Source organism: Hipposideros armiger, unplaced genomic scaffold (genome assembly GCF_001890085.2).
Source record: "Hipposideros armiger isolate ML-2016 unplaced genomic scaffold, ASM189008v1 scaffold_12, whole genome shotgun sequence".
Lineage (NCBI taxonomy): Eukaryota > Metazoa > Chordata > Mammalia > Chiroptera > Hipposideridae > Hipposideros > Hipposideros armiger.
Window position 1 is genome coordinate 7,717,519 of NW_017731362.1, and position 21,556 is coordinate 7,739,074.

The window sequence follows — 21,556 nt, forward strand, 5'->3', positions numbered from 1 at the left end:
TGTTTGTGTCCGTGTGTGTGTGTGTGTGTGTGTGTGTGTGTGTTTCTTTTCTACTGTTGGAGTGAATGAGTTTTTACTATTTCTTTATTTTCCTTTTACTGGTTTGGAAGGACCTTAGACTGCTTTAACTTGGTTTCCCCCTGTCTGTCAAGTTATTAATAGATATTAGACAACACTTCCTCTTTGTCTTGAATACTCATACCTGTAATTATTATAGTCTGTACTAATTTAGCTTTATTAATTAGTATGTTTTCTAATGTCTTTGCTCATCATGATTTTTTTTTTCCAGGTCAATTTCTTCCTTCCCGAAGTGTGGATCCTTCATTATTTTCTTTGAAAATTTGGGTCTTAAATTCTCCAGTCTTTTCTGAAAATTTTGTTACTTTGTACTTACTCTTTAAAAACAGTTAAACTGAAGGAATTCTAGATGGCTAGTTTTCCCCCCACAGTTCATTAAAGATACCATTTCATTGTTCCTTGGAATCTAGACATATTGATAAGCCATCTATGTCAGTTTTTATATAATCATGCTGGTAGACTATCTGATCTTATTAAATATTTGCTTTGTTAGTTTAAAGAATATTCTGTTTGTCTCTGAAGTTCTGCAGTCTCACTATGATGCATACAGGTGTAGATTTGTTTTCTTAATTCTGCTTTAGATCCACATCTTTCTACGTTTCTGGAAAATTCTCAGCATTATCTCTTCAAATATTGACATTCCCTCCTTCTCTGGGATTTCCTTCTGCAACTTCTGTTCGGTAGATATAAATCTGTCTTTGTCATACAGGCTTCAATGGATGTTAACCTTTCTTTTGTATTTTTATCTTTTTGTTCCTCTGTACCTCCTTGTAAGTGATTTCCTCATATCTGTCTTCTAATTCATTCATTCCGTCTTCAGTTCATTCTGTTCATTTTATCTGTTGAGTTTGAGTTTTTAATTTAATGTCTGTCTTCATATATGTAATTTCTATTTGGTTCTTTTCCATAGTCAATGTTCTTTTGTAATCATGTATGGTTCTTGTGTAATGGTTTCTATTCTTGCTTTTGTTTTTTAAAATGAAAAGCACTTATTTAAAAATCTTTTAAAGATTGTTTTATTATCTCCGGTTTATGGTACAAATTTCGTTGCATCTTCTGATTCAACCTCTTGGTGACTTGTTTCTTTATGCGATATATTATCTTTGTGTAGTCATCTTTAGCAGGGTTTCCTTTTTGAGAGAGTTCTATGTGTTCTAGATGAGTAAATGTCCTTAAGGATGGTTTTACATTTAGCTTATTAGTTATCACTGGTTCTAGGCCAACTTTCTATATTAAAGTTTTGGCATTATGTCCCTATATCATCTGGGTAAGATAAACTTGGACCACATTCTTGTGTGTTCTCATTATTCACAAGAAAATCTTTTCACCCATGGTTCTAGTTTTATTTCCGTTCACCTAAGGCTATGGGTAGTCTTTTTGTAGTCTGTGGTTCACAGGTGTAGCTCTTTATGACTCCCACACATCATTTTCTAGCTGTTAAGCTGTTTTGGCTTCTGTTCCTGTTGACTGCTTTCAGTTTGAGTTGCTGCTTTATTTTTGGTGCTAGGGTATTTCCCTTGCCTGAGTTTGATCTTAGCAATATTTCCTACATTTTATCCAGCATTCCCATGGGTTTGGAGCAGAAGAGTAGCCTTCTGAGTCTTCTTGGTCAACTATGTTGACCAAAAGCTGAATAGAATAAAAAAGGTATATGCTTTTGAAGATGTTTATTATAGTGTTAACCTTTAAAAGTGAAAAAGGGACTTGAGCTAACAATAGGAATATATTAGTACATTATGTTAACTTCAATTCGTTAGAATATTTTATAGCCATTTAAGGCACTAATTATAAAAAGAAACATTTTTTTCTATTTGTTATGGGGAAACAGTACAAAATTGTGTATATGCTGTAGGTGAAAAATAGAGGGTAATATTAAAAATAAAAATGTCACAGCAACACTCCAGAACAAAGCAGGCGTCTCCTCTGGCTGCTCCACTCCTGTCCCCAGTTGGAGTTGATCCCAAGAAGATGACGAGTGGAATTGAGGTGAACCCATGAGTTTATTCTTCCCAAATAAGTCATTCCACCTGAAGTGAGGGTCCGGGGGAGGCCGGGAGTTAACAGTTTGAATTTCTACCACAAAGAAGGAGGAATCCTGGGGAGTTGGAGATGTGTTTTAATTAATAGTTAATTTTAGAATAAATTGTCATGTGTTTGCTTTGGCATTTGTTGATTAACTAAAGTGTAGTTAATGAAATTTTATTTTATTTTTATTTGAATCTTCAGTATATCCCAATTTTTAAATTATCATCTGCTTTTAGGCGTTTAAATGCAGAATTGGAGGCAAAAACAGCTGATCTTGTTCGACAAGCTGAAGAAGTAATAGTAAGTAAATGTACAGTTATTAATAATCCCATGTAAGTGCTAGTATTTTAACTTTTTAATTTGATTTATGACATACATACAAAAAAAGTACCCAAAGCATAAGTTTTCAGCTCAATGAATTATCACATATTGAACATGAATATATATAGGTACGTGTATATGTACATGTATATATTTTTGGTAAGCACACATTTTCTAAAAGCTACTGAAAAAGTGCTTTCCATTTAGATGTCCAATCATCTAATAAGAACATTAATATTTAATATTTCCTACTATTTTAAGATTAATATTTGTGAGTAGCTATATAGTATTAACACTGGTAATTTAGTAAGGAAAGAAATAAAATGGTCTCTGGACAAAAGTTGAATATAGTATAACAATCATCAGATGGTAATTTGTTTCTTAAACTCTGCAGTTGGATATAATTTAAATTCTTAGGGCTAGACAATAATCAGATTTACGGTCAGGAAGAATGTAGTAAGGTTATAACACTAAACAGTGTAAGCATATTTTTGCCTAATTCTGGGCACTAAATTGGTTATTCCTACTTCAGGCATCCCTCCTTTAGCATCAGCATTCCCATTGCTCATTGATAGGTTATATTGTAGTAGCATTCCTTAGAGGAGTAAAGTGGTTGCTTTCAAGCTTTTTTATTTTTTTAGTTTCTATTCTAATTTAATTACCTGGGAGTTGATGGGGGCAGGAAAAAATAGGCAACATTTTATTTTAATAACTTATACAGATCCACCATTATTTGTTAGTTTAGGAATAACATAAATATTTGTATATATATAATTTCAGGTAATATATTTAGATAATAGTTGCAGATTTGCTAGTTACATTTGTAATTAAATATTTCACTGAAAATAAATATTTTTATTTCATTTTTTCGCTTTTGCCAGTGTCTGAAGAGCAGGAAAATACTTGAACAAAGAAACTCAGTGTTGTAGTAGAATGAGGGATTTGTCATGTATTCTGCCCAAAGAGCACTCTAATAAGGACTTTTTAATTTTTAATTTTTTTTCTTTCTAAAAAGAGTAGAGTAGAAAACTGGGACTGGCTGGGAAAGGGATAGGGCATTCCTGTCCCCACGGAAGCTAATGGATATGACTTTTGCCACACTGAATTGTTTTCTCACTTTCGTTTCTTGATATATCTTTGCCAAAAGCTGTTATTCTTTGCTTCCTTTTTAGCATTTTCATGGTTTTCTTAACATTGAAGCTTTGTGTGATTTCAAAACAAGTTTTTCTACCCATTAAATGAATTTATGTTTTCATTTCTTGTGAGTCTAATTTCCTTTGCATGTTACACAAGATGGAAGACTCTGATGTATAATAGTTGGGGGAGCAGGAGCCGGCTAAGATCATGTAAAGGCATTGGCACTCTTACATTTTTCCTTTACAATTGGCTTTCTTAACCCAGAATGAATGAAAGGTTAAACTACTTTGTAATAGACCTTATTTTCATACCATAGCATTTAGAATGCTGCACCTTGATTTCATGGAAAATGGACAACTCTGAAATGATTAATGATCATAAAGGCACTTGAATAGATCCTAGTTTTGTGGGGGGTTTTTTATATGACTTATCTTTATTCACTTAACCAGAGAGATCAGCAAGAAGTACAATCTAGGCCTATTTCAACACAAATTAAATCATATGAAGTGGAAGATGACTACAGTTTAAGGTAAGCTACTTAAAATCTCAAACTTTTTTTTCTAAATGCATAAATGCTTTAAAATTGTCTTCCTTTTTTATTAAGGTATAATCATCATACAACATTATATTAGTTTCAGGTATACTGCGTAATGATTTAACATTATATATATTGTGAAATGGTCACCACAATAAGCCTTAGGTAACATCGGTCACTATACATGGTTGCAGATTTTTTTTTCTTGTGGTGAGAACTTTTAAGATCTACTTTCTTAGCAACTTTCAAATATGCAATACAGTATTAACTATAGTCACCATACTGTACATTATTTCCCATGACATTTATTTTATAACTGGAAGTTTATACCTTTTGACTCCATCCATTTAGCCCACCCTTTGGTCCCCAGCCTCAGGCATCTACAAATCTGTTCTCTATATCTGTAAGTTTGTTTGATTTTTTAAATTCCACATATAAGTGATATCATATGATATTTGTCTTTGTCCAATTTAATTCACTTAGTATAATGGCCTTGTGGTCCATCCATGTTGTCCCAAATGGTTAGATTGCATTCTTCTTTATGGTTGAATAATAATCCATTATATTTATATACCACATCTTTTTTTATTCATTCACCTGTCAGTGGACATTCAGGTTGTTTCCATATCATGGCTGTTGTAAGTAATGCTGCAATGAACATGGGATGCATATATCTTTTTGAGTTTGTGTTTTCATTTTCTTCAGATAAATACCCAGAAGTGGGATGGCTGGATCATATGGTAGTTCTATTTTCAATTTTTTGAGGAACCTCCATACTGTTTTCCATAGTGGCTGCACCAATTTACGTTCCCATCAACAGCACACAAGGTTCCTTTTTCTCCATATCCTCACCACTATTTGTTACCTCTTTATGATAATAACCATTCTAACAGGTGTGAAGTGCTATATCATTGTGGTTTTGATTTTCATTTCCCTTATGACTAATGATGTTGAACATCTTTCATGTACCTCTTGGCTAGCTGTATGTCTTCTTTGGAAAAATGTCTATTCAGGTCCTCTGCCCATTTTTTAATCAGATTTTTTAAAACTTTTCTTTCTTTTTTTTTTTTTGCTGTTGAGTTATATGAGTTCTTTTTATATTTTGGCTATTAACTCTTTATCGGATATATGATTTACAAATATTTTTCTCTCATTCAGTAGGTTGCCTTTTCATTTTGTTGATGGTTTCTTTTGCTGTGCAGAAGCTTTTTAGTTTGATGTAGTCCCACTTGTTTATTTTTGCTTTTGTTGCCTTTGTTTTTGGTGTTAAATCCAAAAAATCATCTCCAAGACTGATGTCAAGGAGCTTATCACCTATGTTTTCTTCTAGGAGTTTTATGGTTTCAGTTCTTACATTTAAATATTTAATGCATTTGAGTTAATTTTTGTGTATGGTGTAAGATAGTGACCCAGTTTCATTCTTTTACATGTGGCTGTCCAGTTTTCCCAACACCATTTATTGAGGAGACTGTTTTTTCCCCATAGTATATTTTTAGCTCCTTTGCTGTAAATTAATTGACCATGTGTGTGTCTGTTTCTGGGCTCTTTATTTATTGATCTGTGTTTCTGTTTTTAATGGCAGTACCATACTGTTTTGATTACCATAGCTTTGTAATATAGTTTGAAATGGGGGAGAACTTTTTTTTTTTAATTGGGGAATTGGGGGAGGGGAACAGCGCTGGGGAATTGGGGGATGGGAACAGACAAGTTGCTGTCCTTTTGTTCTTCAGTCTAGTTGTGGAGGACGTTGCTTCACTGGCCCAAGTTGGCACCATCATTGCGCTCTTCCCGGGCGAGGCAGATCAGTCGCCGGCTTCTGGACGGCCGCTCACTGCGGCTGCTGGCCGCTCACGCTGGCTGCTGGCTACACACGGTAGCCCATGGCAGCCCACTGCAGCAGGGGCTGCAGCCTACGCCAATGCCGGTGACTCATGGCAGCCCAGCTCCAGGTCGAGCTGCTGCTCACCATCTTAGCTGTAGAGAGCAGTGTCACTGGCCCTCATGTGGGATCCGAACCGGAGTCCTGTTGCTCGGAGCTGGCGTCCCAAGCCAGCTCTTAACCAACGCGCCACTCAGCGGACCTGGGAGAACATTTTTTGATGGTATATGTAAATCTTTTATTATATAAAATCATTTTGCTTGTGAGTATTCTAAATCTATAATTTGAAGAATGTAATGTGTAAAATACTAATAATTGGGGGCTTATATCAGTCAGATACAATGTCAACCTTTTACATACTTTATTTCATTTAATTCACAAAGTATTATCTTGAAATAAATATTATTGTCCTCATTTTTAAAATGAGGAAACTACAGCTTAGTGAAGTTCAGTAGCTTGTCCAAGGATGTATAGATAGTATGTGATTTCACTGATATCCAAACCAGAGTTGATATGATTTCTAAAACTATTCTTACATACTATGCTGCCTTTCTTTTAAAGTTGCATATCAAGATTAGGTAAAAATAAATTAATTTGTAAAAGTAAAGTGTATTAGATCTTTTTTTCTTTGAATTTCATGTGAACTTCAGATATGTCAAGAAATTAGGGACCAATAACACATTTGGGACTAAATTTGCAGGAAAAGTATAATAGGATTTGTGTGAATAAAATTGTAAAATCTTAGAGACAATGGTGATCACCAAACATTCCAAGTCTCTTGCTATGAGAAGAAGTCGAATTATTCTCTTCCAAGCCTAAACAGACAGGGATTGGTCTTTCAGTCTCCAGCTGACTTTCTCTGTCATGATCAGTGAAAATTTAGTTTGTGAAACCTCTTAGCCTGGTCTCTGGGTGACTATGTGGAATGTAAAGAAAAAAGGGCCCTTTCTCCCTCACTACTGCTGCTTTGAGTATGTTAAGCCGCTGAGATTTTGGGGTTAATATCCTAGCCTGTCTTAACTAATATAGCATTTGGTATTGAGAGTTGGGTGTCCTATAACAAACTCTAAAATTGTGGCTTTAGCTTAGCAGTTAGGTGATAGCTAGCAAGGAAACTGATATTGGAGGCTGGAAAGATAGAGGAATACTGTTATGTAGTTGCAATTAATTTAGTAAAACTGTCACTTTTGGTAAATAGGGAGGCAGAACAGATGTGCTCTAGGGGAAGAGGTTGGAAAACAGAACATTAGTAGTATACGCTGTTACAATTAGCTGTAGTTAGCATGGTATTTTAAAGAGGAGACAAGTCTGTGAGAGAATTGGCTGTTTTGCAAGCAGAAATGAAAGAGAATATGGAGATTCTAGGAATTAGAGGCCTCCAATATTGGAAGAGTCACCTGCTTCTAATTTTGATGAGGTCCAATTTATCAATTCTTTTTTCTTTTGTGATCTGTGCTTCTGGAGTCATATCTAAGAATCCATTGCTAAATCCAAGATCATTAAGATTTTTGTTTTCTTCTAAGCGAATGATGTTCTTACATTTAGGTCTTTGACTCATTCGAATTAATTTTTATATGTGGTATGAGATGAGGGGCAACCCTCGTTCTTTGACACGTGGATATCCAGCTGTCTCAGCACCATTTGTTGGAAAGACTATTCTTTCCCCATTGAATGATCTTGGTACCCTTGTCAAAAATCACCAGAGATACATGGTTTTATTTTTGGACATAGATTATATCCCACTGATCTATGTATCTGTTCTTATGCCAGTACTACATTGTTTTGATTGCCCTTGCTTTGTAGAGTTAGTTTGCTTTCGGACCTCAACAATTAATTGAGAAAAATCTTTGAGGAATAAAAGCCTGTTAAAGCTCAACCTTAAGGCAAAGATCAGACTAAAGGTGTGGTCTCCACAACTGTTGATGGAATTTTCCAATGGATTAAGACTCTTCAGGGCAAGGATCATCATACTAAATGGCACCTTAGTGAAATTTCCCAATTGGATGAAAAGGCTCAGGGCAAAGATGAAACTATAGGTATAGTCTCTGCATAGAAGCCTGATAACCTCAAAACAACCCAGTTTTAAACTGGGGTTGGGGGAAAAGGGGAAGATGAAGGGGAGAGGGAGAAAGGTATTCAGGGTAAAGAAATACAGTCTCAGAAAGAATTGTGGTTGTGCTTATGGCACATGGAGCTGACTGGAATCAAGTAAGAAACTCACCAGTTTCTGAGAGTGCTGTACCAGCAAAGAAACTTTAAGAGTGACGGATCGAGACTGTTACTGGTTAAATCTTAAAATAGCTATCATTCCTCCCAGTCTTCTAAGATGAAGAAGCAGGCTGTGATAGTTTCACAGCCCTAATTGGGTATAATATTTAAACACCTTAGAGGACTTAGAAGCAAATGAACAAACATACTTAACTGGCATAATTGAAATATTGGAATATTATTCAGGTACTCAAAAGTAATTATTGCATACTATTTAGCAATTTTCCTCTAGCTATTTAACCAAGAGAAATGAAGAAATATGTCCTAGCAAAAATTCGTATGCAGATATTTGTGGCAGTTTTATTCATAATTGCGAAAACCTGGGAACAACTCAGTATCTATCAAGTAGAGAATGGATAAACAAATCATGGTACATCCATGCAATGGAATACTACTTGACAGTAAACAGCAGTGACTTACTGTTAATGCAGCAACATGAGTGCTAAGTGGAAAAAGCCAGACTAGAAATGTATATTTTTATTATTTTTTCAATATTAAACACAGAGATATACTTAGATATTATCAAATACCATGTTATTCCAAAAATAAGACCTAACTGGAAAATAAGCCCTAGCATGTTTTTCAGGATGCTCATAATATAAGTCCTACCCCAAAATAAGCCCCAGTTAAGATCGTCAGCCAGACATGACTGTTTGAATAAATGTAGATTTTTGTATATGAATAAAGGAATAAAATGCGTCTTTTCGAGCAAAAATTAATATAAGACTTGGTCTTATTTTCAGGAAAACATAGTATAACCTCTTAAAGAACTAGAAATATCTGTGGAAGAAAAAAATGTCTTAAAATTACAGAGATTAAAGAATAATTCTCATATATGACATGAAAATGTTTTCAAATTTTATGTATGATTCCATATATTTGACATTCTGGAAAAGGTAAAACTATAGGGACAGAAATCAGGTAAGTGGTTGCATGGGGCTGAGGGAAAGGGATTAACTACAAAGGAAACTTGTGGAGATGATGGAAATATTCTCTATCTTGGTATTTTTAGTGGATATATGACTACATAAGTTTGTTCAAATTTATGCAACTAGGATGTATACCTAAAAAGGATGTATTTTACTATATGTAAATTATATCTCAATAAACCTGAAAAAGTAATTTCTGAACACCATTAGGGCCAGGTCTAGTGGTATAATGGTGAGTAAACAGGTCAGGACCTGTTCCCATGGAGCTAATGCCTAGTGTGTTGCTTTTTAATTTTTCTTTTGAAAATTTTCCATAAAAAATATTTTTTACATCATCATTTGATATACACATATCTATGTGTACATATAACATGAAACTACTTGTCCTTATTGTATGCAATGCTCTGATATTTTACGGAAAACGTTAAATAGTTATCAAAATTCCAAGCTTTGGATTACAAATAAGATTAGGCATGACTTTAATTCAGTAACCTAAAAGATTGAAATGATGGTAACAACACCTGATCTCTAGTTTCTGTTGAAGCGAGAGACTGATTTCACAAGCATAAAAATAAAGCTGTTGTTTTTCTTTTACTGAATTTTCCTTAAGTGCAAAGTGGTGATAGCACCTCTGTTTACCTTCTTTTTTTTTTTAATGATTCTGTTTGAACAGATGGCTTTTACCACGTGAAACATGGCACTTAGGACTATTAGTTGGGAATTGCTGAAGATGGGAGATAATTAATTCTGTAAAGAGACGATCCATTTCAGCTTGGAACAATGACATTTATCTAAATTATTATAGTCAGGAAGTATATAATAGGTCTTCAACATCCAGGGTTACTCTGCCAAACAATATGATAGGGAAACCAGAATTTACTTTCCTGAAAGTATAGTGTACATATCCTTTAGTCTGCTGGAAGCAAGGTTTACAGCACAAATCATTTCAATCATATTACACACAAGCCTTTCCTGGAGATTTTTAACAAAAATAATCATAATACTCTGTGTTTTAGTTCATTTTTCATGAAAATATAATAACAAGGTAATAGCACTCTGCTAAAACTGATGGAGACAGATACCCATTAAATGTCATTTGGCTGGTATGCATGTGTATGTGGCAAGGAGAGGGGAGATGGAAGATGCGAAAATGTAAGGAAATGGCAAATATTAATTTAAAACGAGGATGATTAAAGAGGACACTTAAAATTTGTATAAAATTTGGAAAGATTTTCATGTTATATGTGAGAATGGTTCTTTAGTCAGTGTAATTTTAAGATATTTTGAAAGCCATTTTTTCCTTCCAGAGCTATTTCTAGTTCTCTAAGAGGTTGTATTTAATAATACCTATCTAAGTGTATCTTCGTGTTTAATATTGAATAAACCTACATATAACTAATTCAGTAGGCGGCATCTGATGGAAAGTAATTTTGTTTTTGTGTCCTCTACTAGGAGATCTTAGAGGCTATAATGGAGTTTTTCTCTTTTTTAAAATTTTTTTATAACAATAGATACTAATGTAGTAGGTTTTCTGAAATATTAAGACGTGTTAGAGATGATCTAGAAAATTGATCAGGGGGTAGGCAGACTTTTCCTGTGAAGAGTCCGACAATAAATATTTTTGGATTTGTGGGCCCATGCAGTCGTCACAAATATTCAGCTTTGCTCTTGTAGTATGAAAACAGCTATATGCGTAAGCTGTGTATAAATGAATGGATGTGGGTGGATTCAGCCTGTGGGCCGTAGTTGGCAGACCCCCATAGACACTCTTTGTTTTAACTACAAATATATTTTGAAAATTTTGTGCATAAAAATGAGTTGTATTTTAGATGTATTTATTTATATATCTAAAACTATGTAATAAATATTAGCACCAATTTAAGAGTTTATATGCCAGGTACTATGCCAAGTACTAGGTATAGAACAATGAATTGTGATTTCTGTCATCATGGAGTTCACTATGTAATGGAGAACAGACACTGACCAAGTATTTCAATGCATTAGACAAAGGATAACATTGAGTGGGCTCATAATAAACAGCCCTGTGGTGAATCATTTCGTAAAATAGATAATCCCTGTGGATAGCCAATAATCACTCCTTGTGAGTTTCCATTTATTAAGATTTGTGCTACAGTTTCCTAATAAAATGTTAGCGTTGTAGTATATTTTATCAATTATAGCAGTCTACTTGATGTAGTTTTCCTTTCAAATATAATTGTTATTGAATTTATTGTGTCTCAGCAGTATCATCTGTTATTAATGTGTAATGTTTGTTTTTGATCTGTAGAGGTCTGTTATCATCTGAAGGGACAGTTCATCTACATTCAGAAACTAAGGTATGAAATTAAACTTTTTGTGAAAGTAATTACAATCTGTAGAATTTAGGTTATTTTTTAGACTTTTCTTAGACAAGACAGAAGGGTTATGACTCTAGAAATAGAATATAAGTCTTGATACTGTAAGAAGAGATGACTTCATGTACTGTTGCTCATAAAATAAATCGAATCATTTTTTTGTCTCAATTTCACTGAACAGTTTGGAGATACATTGGAAAAAATTCTAAGTGAAATGAGTCTGTAACCTAAGGATTTTTAGTTTTCTCTCTGAAGCTCAAATTTCCTAGATAGAAGACCTGAAAAAGCATTCATATACAAAGAATGTGAATTAAAAGGTTTATTCATTCATTGCAGTATTTATAGTGTAGAGATCACTATCGCAGGTGCTGGGCTTACTGGGACCTCCAGTTCTCCACCTCTGGGCATCTATTTTTTTTAATTTTATTTTATTTATTTATTTTTTAGCTGAGCCATCCTGCCACCTTTTGGCAGCTCAGCGGCAGCTCAGCTCAGGCCGGGAATCGAACCGGCGACCCTATTGCTCAGAGCTCGCACTCTTGAGCGAGCTCTTAACCAACTGAGCCACTCGGCTGGCCTGGGCATCTAGGGCCTACATAACAGTATGCCTGAAAGCCTGTCTGGGGAATAATCAGTAAGAGAACTAAATTCTGTGAGTCCGAACATCCAATTTAACATTCCACCAGCTGGCTGAATATCATTGAATCTTTGGGACTCATTTTCCTTATCTGTGAATCTCTTGGTCCTAGTGATATCTAGGTGTTTTCCGGCTGTACCTTGTAGGATTATTTAAAATACAATTTGATTAATTTCATGAAAATAGCAATTTTTTATGTAGCAAACTAGCAAGTCTGTGTATTACAAAATTGGTTTTCTTGGCAAATGGTTAGAATCTAATTAATCAATAGTTTAAATTCTTTTCATGTAAGCCAAAGACCAAAAATGTGGATCCAGTAAACAAGGTTCAAAACAAACTACACTCTGCAAATCAAGCAAGGAAAACAAATTCAAGGTACAGTACAGTTTTAAAAGTATACTTTCTTTTTTAAATTTTATAATTCACAGATTCATAATTCGTAATTATTAAGCTCCTTCTGTTCCTCCAGATCTTTTTATACCCAAAATATACAAAATTACACTGTATATATCTATCCACATTCAATAATTTAAAACATATTTCTAGTCAGAAATGTTCTTGCAGCTATTAATTTTGTATTGCTTTCTTAAGCAAAATGACATTTCAAATTTTTAAAATATTATTTTTAGTGAAATATTTTCTTAGAACTAGAACTAGAATTAGAACTCTGCCTAGTTTCTCAGACTAAATAGTCATACACTTTTTGAGCATTTAACAGGCACCATACCATATTGTATATATTGAGATACAGAATGATTTGGCATGCTCTAAATAAGACTATAGTGTAATTATAATTTACATTGTTGTTTTTGATGACAAAGAGTTCAAAACTGTTCTTAGTATTTTAAGCATAAGATGGGACTCAAGAGACTCTTTGGGTTGGAGACCTTCTAGAAAAAGAGGGTCTCACCTGCAGTGGGTTCCTATTCACAGTAAGTTATTAAATTTATATGTCTGTTACTTACCCAAACTGACAATTGCATTATAATTCTGGAAAAATCTTTCTTAGTAATTCTCGTGTCTTTTAATTGGCTAACTTTTTGTTTTTTTTCAATGAAAGAGAAAAAAATAGTGCCAGGATAGGAAGAGAAAAATCTAACATTGATTGAAGAAAAGAGAACATGTACTACATACATAAGTACATACATACATACATCTGGAAAGGGTTATATTATTTTTAGACTTCAAGTTTACTTTTTAAAGAAAAGGTTGTTCTAAATAGAATTCAGAAGCCTTTGCATATATGTTAAAAGTAAGTTAGACTTAAAATAAGTAAAAAGTAAGGCTTGGAACCATGAACTTGATGGATTAGGCCTGGCATATTCCTCAATGCCTTTAGAAGTGACTTTTATTTCATATTTCTTCCCTTTATTAAAAAAATAAAATACTAAATCCAACATTTTGGTCAACTTTGATCCTGATTAGAATGTTTCTTTAGGTTAAAAGAAGTTTGAATTTGAGCTAATAACTTCACTCTGTAATTCTTTCTCAAGAGTTATTACTCTTCAGTGTTTGCAGAATTATGGCTAGAGTGCTATCAGTTTATACAGTTCTTCTCCAGCATGTGAAATTAAAAGCCACAGACCGAGGAGGCCAAGTTCAGTACTCTTCGTTTTGATGCTCACTTGTTTGGAGGCAATGTCTAGATGAACTGGCTTCATAAAGCCTTCTCTAGCTCTGTGGTTGTGTGACTCATAAAGGTTGAAAGTCTACAAAGTCTCTGATAGCCCTTGAAAGTTATCAATTATAGATTTGATCATAAATTTAAAATTTATCATTTTGATCTTTGTTATTTGAATAAAAGTCATATCTAAGAGTCATACCTCCTTTTCATATTATAGATGTATATGTAATATATAATGTACATTTATATATGTATTTTTCTTTTTTAGTGTAAAATTGAAATACTCTGTACGAACTGCCAGTGATGTTGCCACTCTGGATGATTTCTCAGACTTTTCTCTTGCAAAAACAGTTAGCAAAATTGAAGGGCAACTAGAAGAAGAAGGCTTACCTGATTATATAGATGATGATATTTTTTGTGGTGTTAGTAAAGACATTGGCACAGGTAGGTTTTCTTTTATTTTTATCTTTATATCGCAATTACTTAGAAAAAGATATTTAACTATTTTTTTTGCATTTCAGAATATATTGTAATGTCTTGCATTTGTTTCAAAATCATCTAGTGGGACATAGTGGTGGGAGGAATGAGTGGAATTATAGTTAAAATAAAATTGGTTATGAGTCAATAGTTGTTGAAAATGGATGATGTGTAAGTAGGGTTTCATTGAACTTGTCTCTTTATTTTTGTATATATTTGATATTTTCCATTATAAAAAATAAAAAAGGCTATGTGGTGTTTTTTTATTGACCACTTTTCAGCTAAGTTTAAAATACCCCAAAACTAATTATTAAAACATTAAAGTTAAAAAAAAAGTTTCTTTGAATTTTTGACATTTACCATTCTATAGTCTATTTATTGCATATTAATGCAAAAGGACAAATGAAATATTGATCTAGCATTAGGTAAAATGATCAAATGAGTTTTCTAATGAATATAATTTTCTTATAAACTCATTTTCTTCATACTACTAGAAAAATAATACTAAGTTTAATCTAAAACATGTTCGTTACCAGTAATGTTTCTAAAATTGTTAAATTTTGAGGTGTCATCTATGCTATTGTAAACAAAAAAATAAAACAGTTGAGTGTATATGAACATAGTTAATGCTGAACTATAATTGTGAGTTCAGGCAAACTAGTTGGCCTCTCGATAAAAGCAATTCAATTTAGCAGTTTATATTAGATGATCAAAAGGTTTATCTTTAAACTTCTCTGATTCTGTGAAAATCATCATAGTTATATGTATAGTGATTATTGTGCTGCATGCTAGTTAGTCATAAATGAGTAGCAAATCAATTTATGCATTTATTTCATTTACTGACCTATCCAGGCTTTCTGGGGCTAGTTGTTGGGAGGGAAATTAAATGAAGCAGGAAGATGCCTTTATGGCTCTGCTAAGTTGCCTTCAAGGACACACTGGTCAGCTGTTAGCTGTTTCTCAGTACAGTCACCCATGACCCTTTCCCCTTCCCAGATATAGGAACCAGCACAGACTACGTTGAATTGCTACTTTTTCTAATTGCGAAATCACCTTTCTACCACTTTGCCTCCCTGTCTTCCCTTTTGAGAATTTTTGGCCTAGGTGTCTCCCCTTTAATTCTTTTATTCCATATGATCACCTAGGGTTACATGGTGGGGGGCAGAGATCAAAAAGTAGTTCAGCAGCACAGATTGCTTTCTAAGACTCAAGTTCGAGTGGGATGGGGAGGGGAGGTTAAGGTCAATGCTGTGGACCTCCAGAGGTAAGAGCACTCCATTCCTTGACGACACTGCTAAGGTTAGACTTGGGGAGAGAAGGAGATGGGAAAAGTCATGCTTACCCATTCTTCCTCTTTTTCTGCTAGAGACCAACTGCAAACTTCACACTTTTGAATTTATTGTTTTCCTTCTATCCCCTGCTAACCGGAAGTTACCGGGGAGACTAGTAGAAGAGTTGAGGCTAGAGACCTCTAGGTGGGTTAGAGCCAACCGTATTCCTCAGCTCCATGGTAATACTGGAGACACTTCTTTTTTTTTTTTTTTTAAAGTTTTTTTTTGGGGAATTGGGGGAAGGGGAACAGTACTGGGGAATTGGGGGAAGGGGAACAGACAAGTTGCTGTCGGTTTGTTCTTCAATCTAGTTGTGGTGGACGTTGCTTCACTGGCCCAAGTTGGCACCATCATTGCGCTCTTCCCGGGGGAGGCAGATCAGTCGCCGGCTTCTGGACGGCCTCTCACTGCGGCTGCTGGCTGCTGGCTACACACGGTAGCTCATGGCAAACCACTGCCACAGGGACTGCAGCCTACGCCGTTGCAGGCAACTCACGGCAGCCCAGCTCCAGGTGGAACTGTTGTTCAGCATCTTAGCTGTAGAGGGCAGTGTCACTGACCCTCATATGTGGGATCCGAACCGGGGCCCTCTGGCATCCCAAGCCAGTTCTTAACCATCGCGCCACCCAGCCTGCCCTGGAGACACTTCTTAAGAAGAGCTTTGGGACAGGAAGTGTGTGTGGAGATGTTTTGTGCTATGTGGGATTTATCCTGCTGACTTCTCGGAGACAATTCAGGATGTTTATTCAACATAAGCTCCATGATTTCAAAGCTTATGCCTGATTTCAAAGCTTACCCCTACTATGCCTGGAACATAGTAGAGACTTAATGTAGTATATTTTTAGAGTAAATGATTGAATGAGTTACGAATGAGTTCTAAGTTCATTTTCACTTTATTAACTTTTATAAGCATATAAACCTTAAAGATTTACTGCCGATGTTATTGAATAAAGATTTACTGCCGATGTTATTGAATAAAGAACTTTTGCTAGCAATGAAATACCAAAGGTAGATCTTAATGAGGGTTTGTGGGAGAAAGCTTTGGCAGTAAAGTATTAGTGTTATTTCTTTGTTTCTAAGACACATTCAGTACACTTTAACTTCTGTGAAATTGGGATTTATCTTACAAAGACATTTTATCACCATGGCTGGGTTTAAAGTAGAGTTTTGCTAGCGCCAGGTTTGTGTTTGTTTCTGCCAAACACTTGGGGACATCACTGACTTGAGACCACTTTAAATTGTGTTTGAGGTGTGTTGGACCACCTTGGTAAGTATGAATCCAGTCTGCATACTTATGTGAATACTGGCTTGTGGTTCAGATTCTCAGGAGCATTTTTGGGGTTTTTCCCCCCATCTTTACTTGGTTCCATTGTTAAGATGTGAACAGTTCATTACTGTTGGTTGGATTTGTTTTTCATTTACCTTTTTACATTAGAGGTATATAAGGGCCTTTAGTGTTCCCAAACAGGGATCTGTTAGACTCCCCATCTTGAGCATTTTTCTCCTCATAATATAATGGTGCAGTAAGTATAAGTATTTAAATCCACAGAAGCTAAGATCAGATTTCTGAAGGCCAAACTCCGTGTTATGCAGGAGGAATTGGATAATATTGTATGTGAATGCAACAAAAAGGTAAGTTTTTAAAACTTCTCAATATAAATGCTCTAATCAAATTTTAGGAGCAGTTTCAATTATATTTTTAAAATAGCTTCATTGAGATATAAATCACATTTAAAATTTGAATTCAAAAATTGTATGTAAAAACTCAATTTTATTCTATTCTGAGATGCTGAATTTGCAGAGCTAAATAATTTTAACTACTTGTTAGCAATTAGAATTATTTATATTTAACTTGTAAGTGTAAGCTATTAAACACAAATAAAACATCTGACTTCCATTTTTGAAGATGAAAATCAAATATCACATGAAGTTCCTTTTTGTTTTTTACTTTAAGTTTTGATACCAAACCTTGTGTGTTTTATCACATACTCTATAATTTCATAATTATAGGAGGATGAAATTCAGGATTTAAAATCTCAAATAAAAAATTTTGGAGAAGATTGTGTGAGACAGCAGCGAACAATTAATTTGCAACAGTCTCAAGCAGAAAAATATAAAATTCTTTTCGAAGAAGCAAACAAAAAATGTGATGGATTGCAGCAACAGCTGTCTTCAGTAGAAAGGGTAATTATTTTGCTATTTTTCCTAACCTAATGCCAAAGATTCACTAAAATATTAATTTGTGTAGACACTACTTTTGGTTATTTAGTTATTTTGTTAGTATTGACTAAAACTCTTCCCCCACATGTGGGAGAATATTTTTTTAACAGCGTTATTGAGATACAATTCACATACAGTACATCTCACCCTTTTAAAATGTACAATTCAGTGGCTTTAAATGTATTCAGAGTTGTGCAACTATCACAACTCTCAATTTTGGAACATTTTCATCACCCCCCCAAAAGACATCCTATACCCTTTATCCTCAATACCCTAACCCTCTTCCCGCAAACCCCTCCAGTCCTAGGCAACTTCTAATCTTGACATACTTGCTTATTCTAGACACTTTATATACTCATATATAGAATCACACAATGTGTGGTATTTTATGACTGACATCTTTAGCTTAATACAATGTTTTCAAAGTTTATCCATACTGTCTAGCATTTATCAGTACTTCAGTGCTTCCATAGAGTATATAGCTATAACATGTTTTATCTGTTTATCAGTTGATGGACATTTGGGTTGTTTCGACTTTTTGGCTATTTTGAATAATGCTGCTATGAACATTCATGTACAAGGTTTTGTGTGGATGTGTTTTCATTTCTCTTGGGTATGTACCTAGGAGTGAAATTGCTGGATCACATGTTAACCCTATACTTAACCTTTTGAGAAACTGCTGACTTGTTTCCAAACCAGCTGCACTATTTTTACATTTCCACCAGCAGTGTATAAGAGTTCCCATTTCTCCACATCCTCAGCAACACATATTAGATTATCTTTTTCATTATAGCCATCCTACTGATGTGAAATGGTTATCTCATTGTGGTTTTGTAATATTTGTAATATTACTTATCCCTGATAAGTAAATATGTTGGAGATCTTTTCATATGCTTATTGACCATTTGTATATCTTCTTTGGAGAAATGTCTGTCCATATCCTTTGCCAATTTTTTAAATTGGAATTTTAAAATTATTGAGTAGTAAGAGTTCTTATATATTTTAGATACAAGTCCCTTATCAGATACACGATTTGCAAATAACTCCCACTCATTGGGTTGTCTTTTCAGTTTCTTTATGGTGTCCTTTGAAGCACAAAAGTTTTTAATTTTGAAGTCAAGTTTATCTAGTTTTTCTTTGGTTATTTGTGCTTTTGGTGTCATTTGTAATACTCTAAGCCTGTGCTGTCCAATATGGTAGGCACTCACTATATGTGACTAGTCCAAACTGTGATGTTCTGTAAGTGGAAAAAGAAAATCAGATTTTGAAGACTAAATACAAAAGAGAATAAAAAATGTAAAATCTCATTAATATTTTTATATTGGTTACATGTTGAAATAATATTTTGGATATATAGGGATAAGTGAAATATAGCATTACAATTAATTTTACTTGTTTCTCCTTAAAGTGGCTACTAGAAAAATTTAAATTACATGTGGTTCATATTATATTTCTATTGGTCTAAAAAATCTGGACAAGTGGTCTAAGAAAAAAATTGTATCTGGGAAACAACTGTTTTAATTTGTATTGACACTTTATCATTGTCATTATGAAACCAAGCTCTGGTTATATCACTGCTCTAGTCTCACATGATCTTGAAACTGCCTACATCTTTGATCCTTTTCTTGTTTTTGGCCTTCATACCCAGCCCTGTGCATTCTTTCTTCCAAATGTTTTTCATTTATCTCTTTTCAATTCCCATTGCCACTCACTACTTGGTTCAAGCCATTATCTTATTTCTGAATTGTCCTCCCTGGGTATTTTATGTCCTTTCTCTTTTCCTTATCCTTTGTATCCTGTATTCTATAAATAGATTAATATTTCCAAAGGACTACATTGATTATAACTCTACCTTTTATGGGCAGAAAAGGAACTAACATTTTTTGAGTGCTAAGTGCCAGGTAAAACACTTTACAGAAAGGGAATCTGAGTCTGAGAGGTTAAGCAAATTGCCCAAGGTCACCTAGAAGTGGCAGGGCGGGATTCAAACCATGTTTGTTTGACTCCAGAGTCTGTGTTCTTTCTAAAAATCAGGTAGACTCTCTACGCACCTCCTACCCCCACCAATTAAATGGATGTAAACACACAGCTGTTCAAAAATCTCATTGCTGTTTAGAGTTAAATATTTGAAACTTTTGCTTCACAATGACTGTAGTAAGCAACTATGATACATTGGCTCTCTGAAGATTTTTATGCAAACTTTCATTTGCTCTGAACTTCCTGGTTTGAATCCTTATCTACCTAGCAGGCAGAAAAGTATAATAATTCTCATGGGTTATGTGGAACTCAAGATTAAATCTTTCTTAGCTAATTCCATTTATTTTATATTATTTCTAGAAACAAATTTCAATGTACAGTTCACAGAAATAAAACAGACCTTGAGTTTGATGGAGCTTTTTCTCTAAATCTACAAAAGCCAACTCTTTAACCAATTATTATGTATATTAACTTATTCTGACTGCTGACACCAATGGAGTCATTTCTAAAATATAAAAACAGAAAGCCATTTATGTCAGCATTGGATTTTGTTTTTCTGTGAATGATCTCTGTTTAAAAATCAACTTTATTGAGGGATAACTTAAATACAGTAAAAATACTTGTTTTAATTGTACATTTCATTAAGTTTTGACAAACTAATACATCTTTGTAACCACCACCATAATCAAGATAAAGAAAATTTCTATCAGCCCACAAAATTACCTTTTTGTCTCTTCCCCATAAATTCCTACTCTCTAACCATAGCCCAGGCAACCACTGATCTGCATTTTTTTTACTACAGATTAGCTTTCCCTGTTCTAAAATTTCATATAGCTGGAATCATAAGTATGTATGTTTTTGCATCTGGCTTCTTTTGTTCAGCATGTTTTTGAGATTCATCAATGTTATGTGTTTCATAGTTCATTCTCATTGTATTGTTGAGTATTTATGGATTTACCACATTTTGTTTATCTGTTCACCAGTTGATGGGCATTTGATTTGATTCCAGCTTTGTTTGGACTATTAGAAATAAAGCCACTATGAATTTTCATTTACAGGTGTTTTGTGTAGACACATTTTTTTTTCTGTGTAGACACATCCAATATCATTCATGATATTGAATGAATACCTAGGAGTAGAATTTATCGGTATTATGGAAACTGTAGGTTTAACTTCCTAAGAAACTGTGTTCCACAGTGATTGTACCATGTTTCATTCCCACTCACTATATACTAGAGTTCCAGTTGCTCTACAGCCTCATCAACACTTGGTATTGTTAGTCTTTTTAATTTTAGCCATTCTAGAGGGGCAGAAGTAGTATCTTACTATAGTTTAATTTGTATTGCCTTTATAACTATAGATCTTGAGCATCTTTTCATATGTTTATTGGCCATTCGTATATCCACTTTTGTGATGTGTCTGTTCATACCTTTTGGTCATTTAAAAAAACTATTGGGTTATAGTAAGAGTTCTTTGTGTTTCCTCATAGAATCCCTTAGCTAGAAATATGTGCTGTGAATAGTTTCTCCCAATCTGACTTGTCTTTTTAAATTTTCTTAACAATAAATAGTTTTCAAAATGCAACAGTTTTAAATTTTGAAAAATTCCAATTTTTTTTTGTGGTTTGTGCTTTTTCCATCCTATTCAAGAAATGTATGCCCACCTCAAGGTCATGAGGATTTTCTAATATATTTTAAGGAGTTTTATGGTTTTAGCCTGTGTGTGTGTGTGTGTGTGTGTGTGTGTGTGTGTGTGTGTGTGTGT

At 34.1% G+C, this 21,556-nt stretch overlaps 1 protein-coding gene across 6 annotated transcripts in view; it reads left to right on the forward strand.

The window, feature by feature from the left end:
* TEX9 (testis expressed 9) overlaps positions 1–21,556 on the forward strand; it is a 132,429-nt gene that overhangs the window by 97,914 nt on the left and 12,959 nt on the right. For all 6 annotated transcript variants that reach the window (XM_019665433.1, XM_019665442.1, XM_019665424.1 and 3 more), the window contains 7 exons: positions 2,340–2,403; positions 4,011–4,090; positions 11,460–11,508; positions 12,456–12,538; positions 14,056–14,231; positions 17,145–17,227; positions 17,606–17,779. In XM_019665433.1, the coding sequence (XP_019520978.1) occupies positions 2,340–2,403; positions 4,011–4,090; positions 11,460–11,508; positions 12,456–12,538; positions 14,056–14,231; positions 17,145–17,227; positions 17,606–17,779 (709 nt within the window). The remainder of the gene's footprint in view (positions 1–2,339; positions 2,404–4,010; positions 4,091–11,459; positions 11,509–12,455; positions 12,539–14,055; positions 14,232–17,144; positions 17,228–17,605; positions 17,780–21,556) is intronic.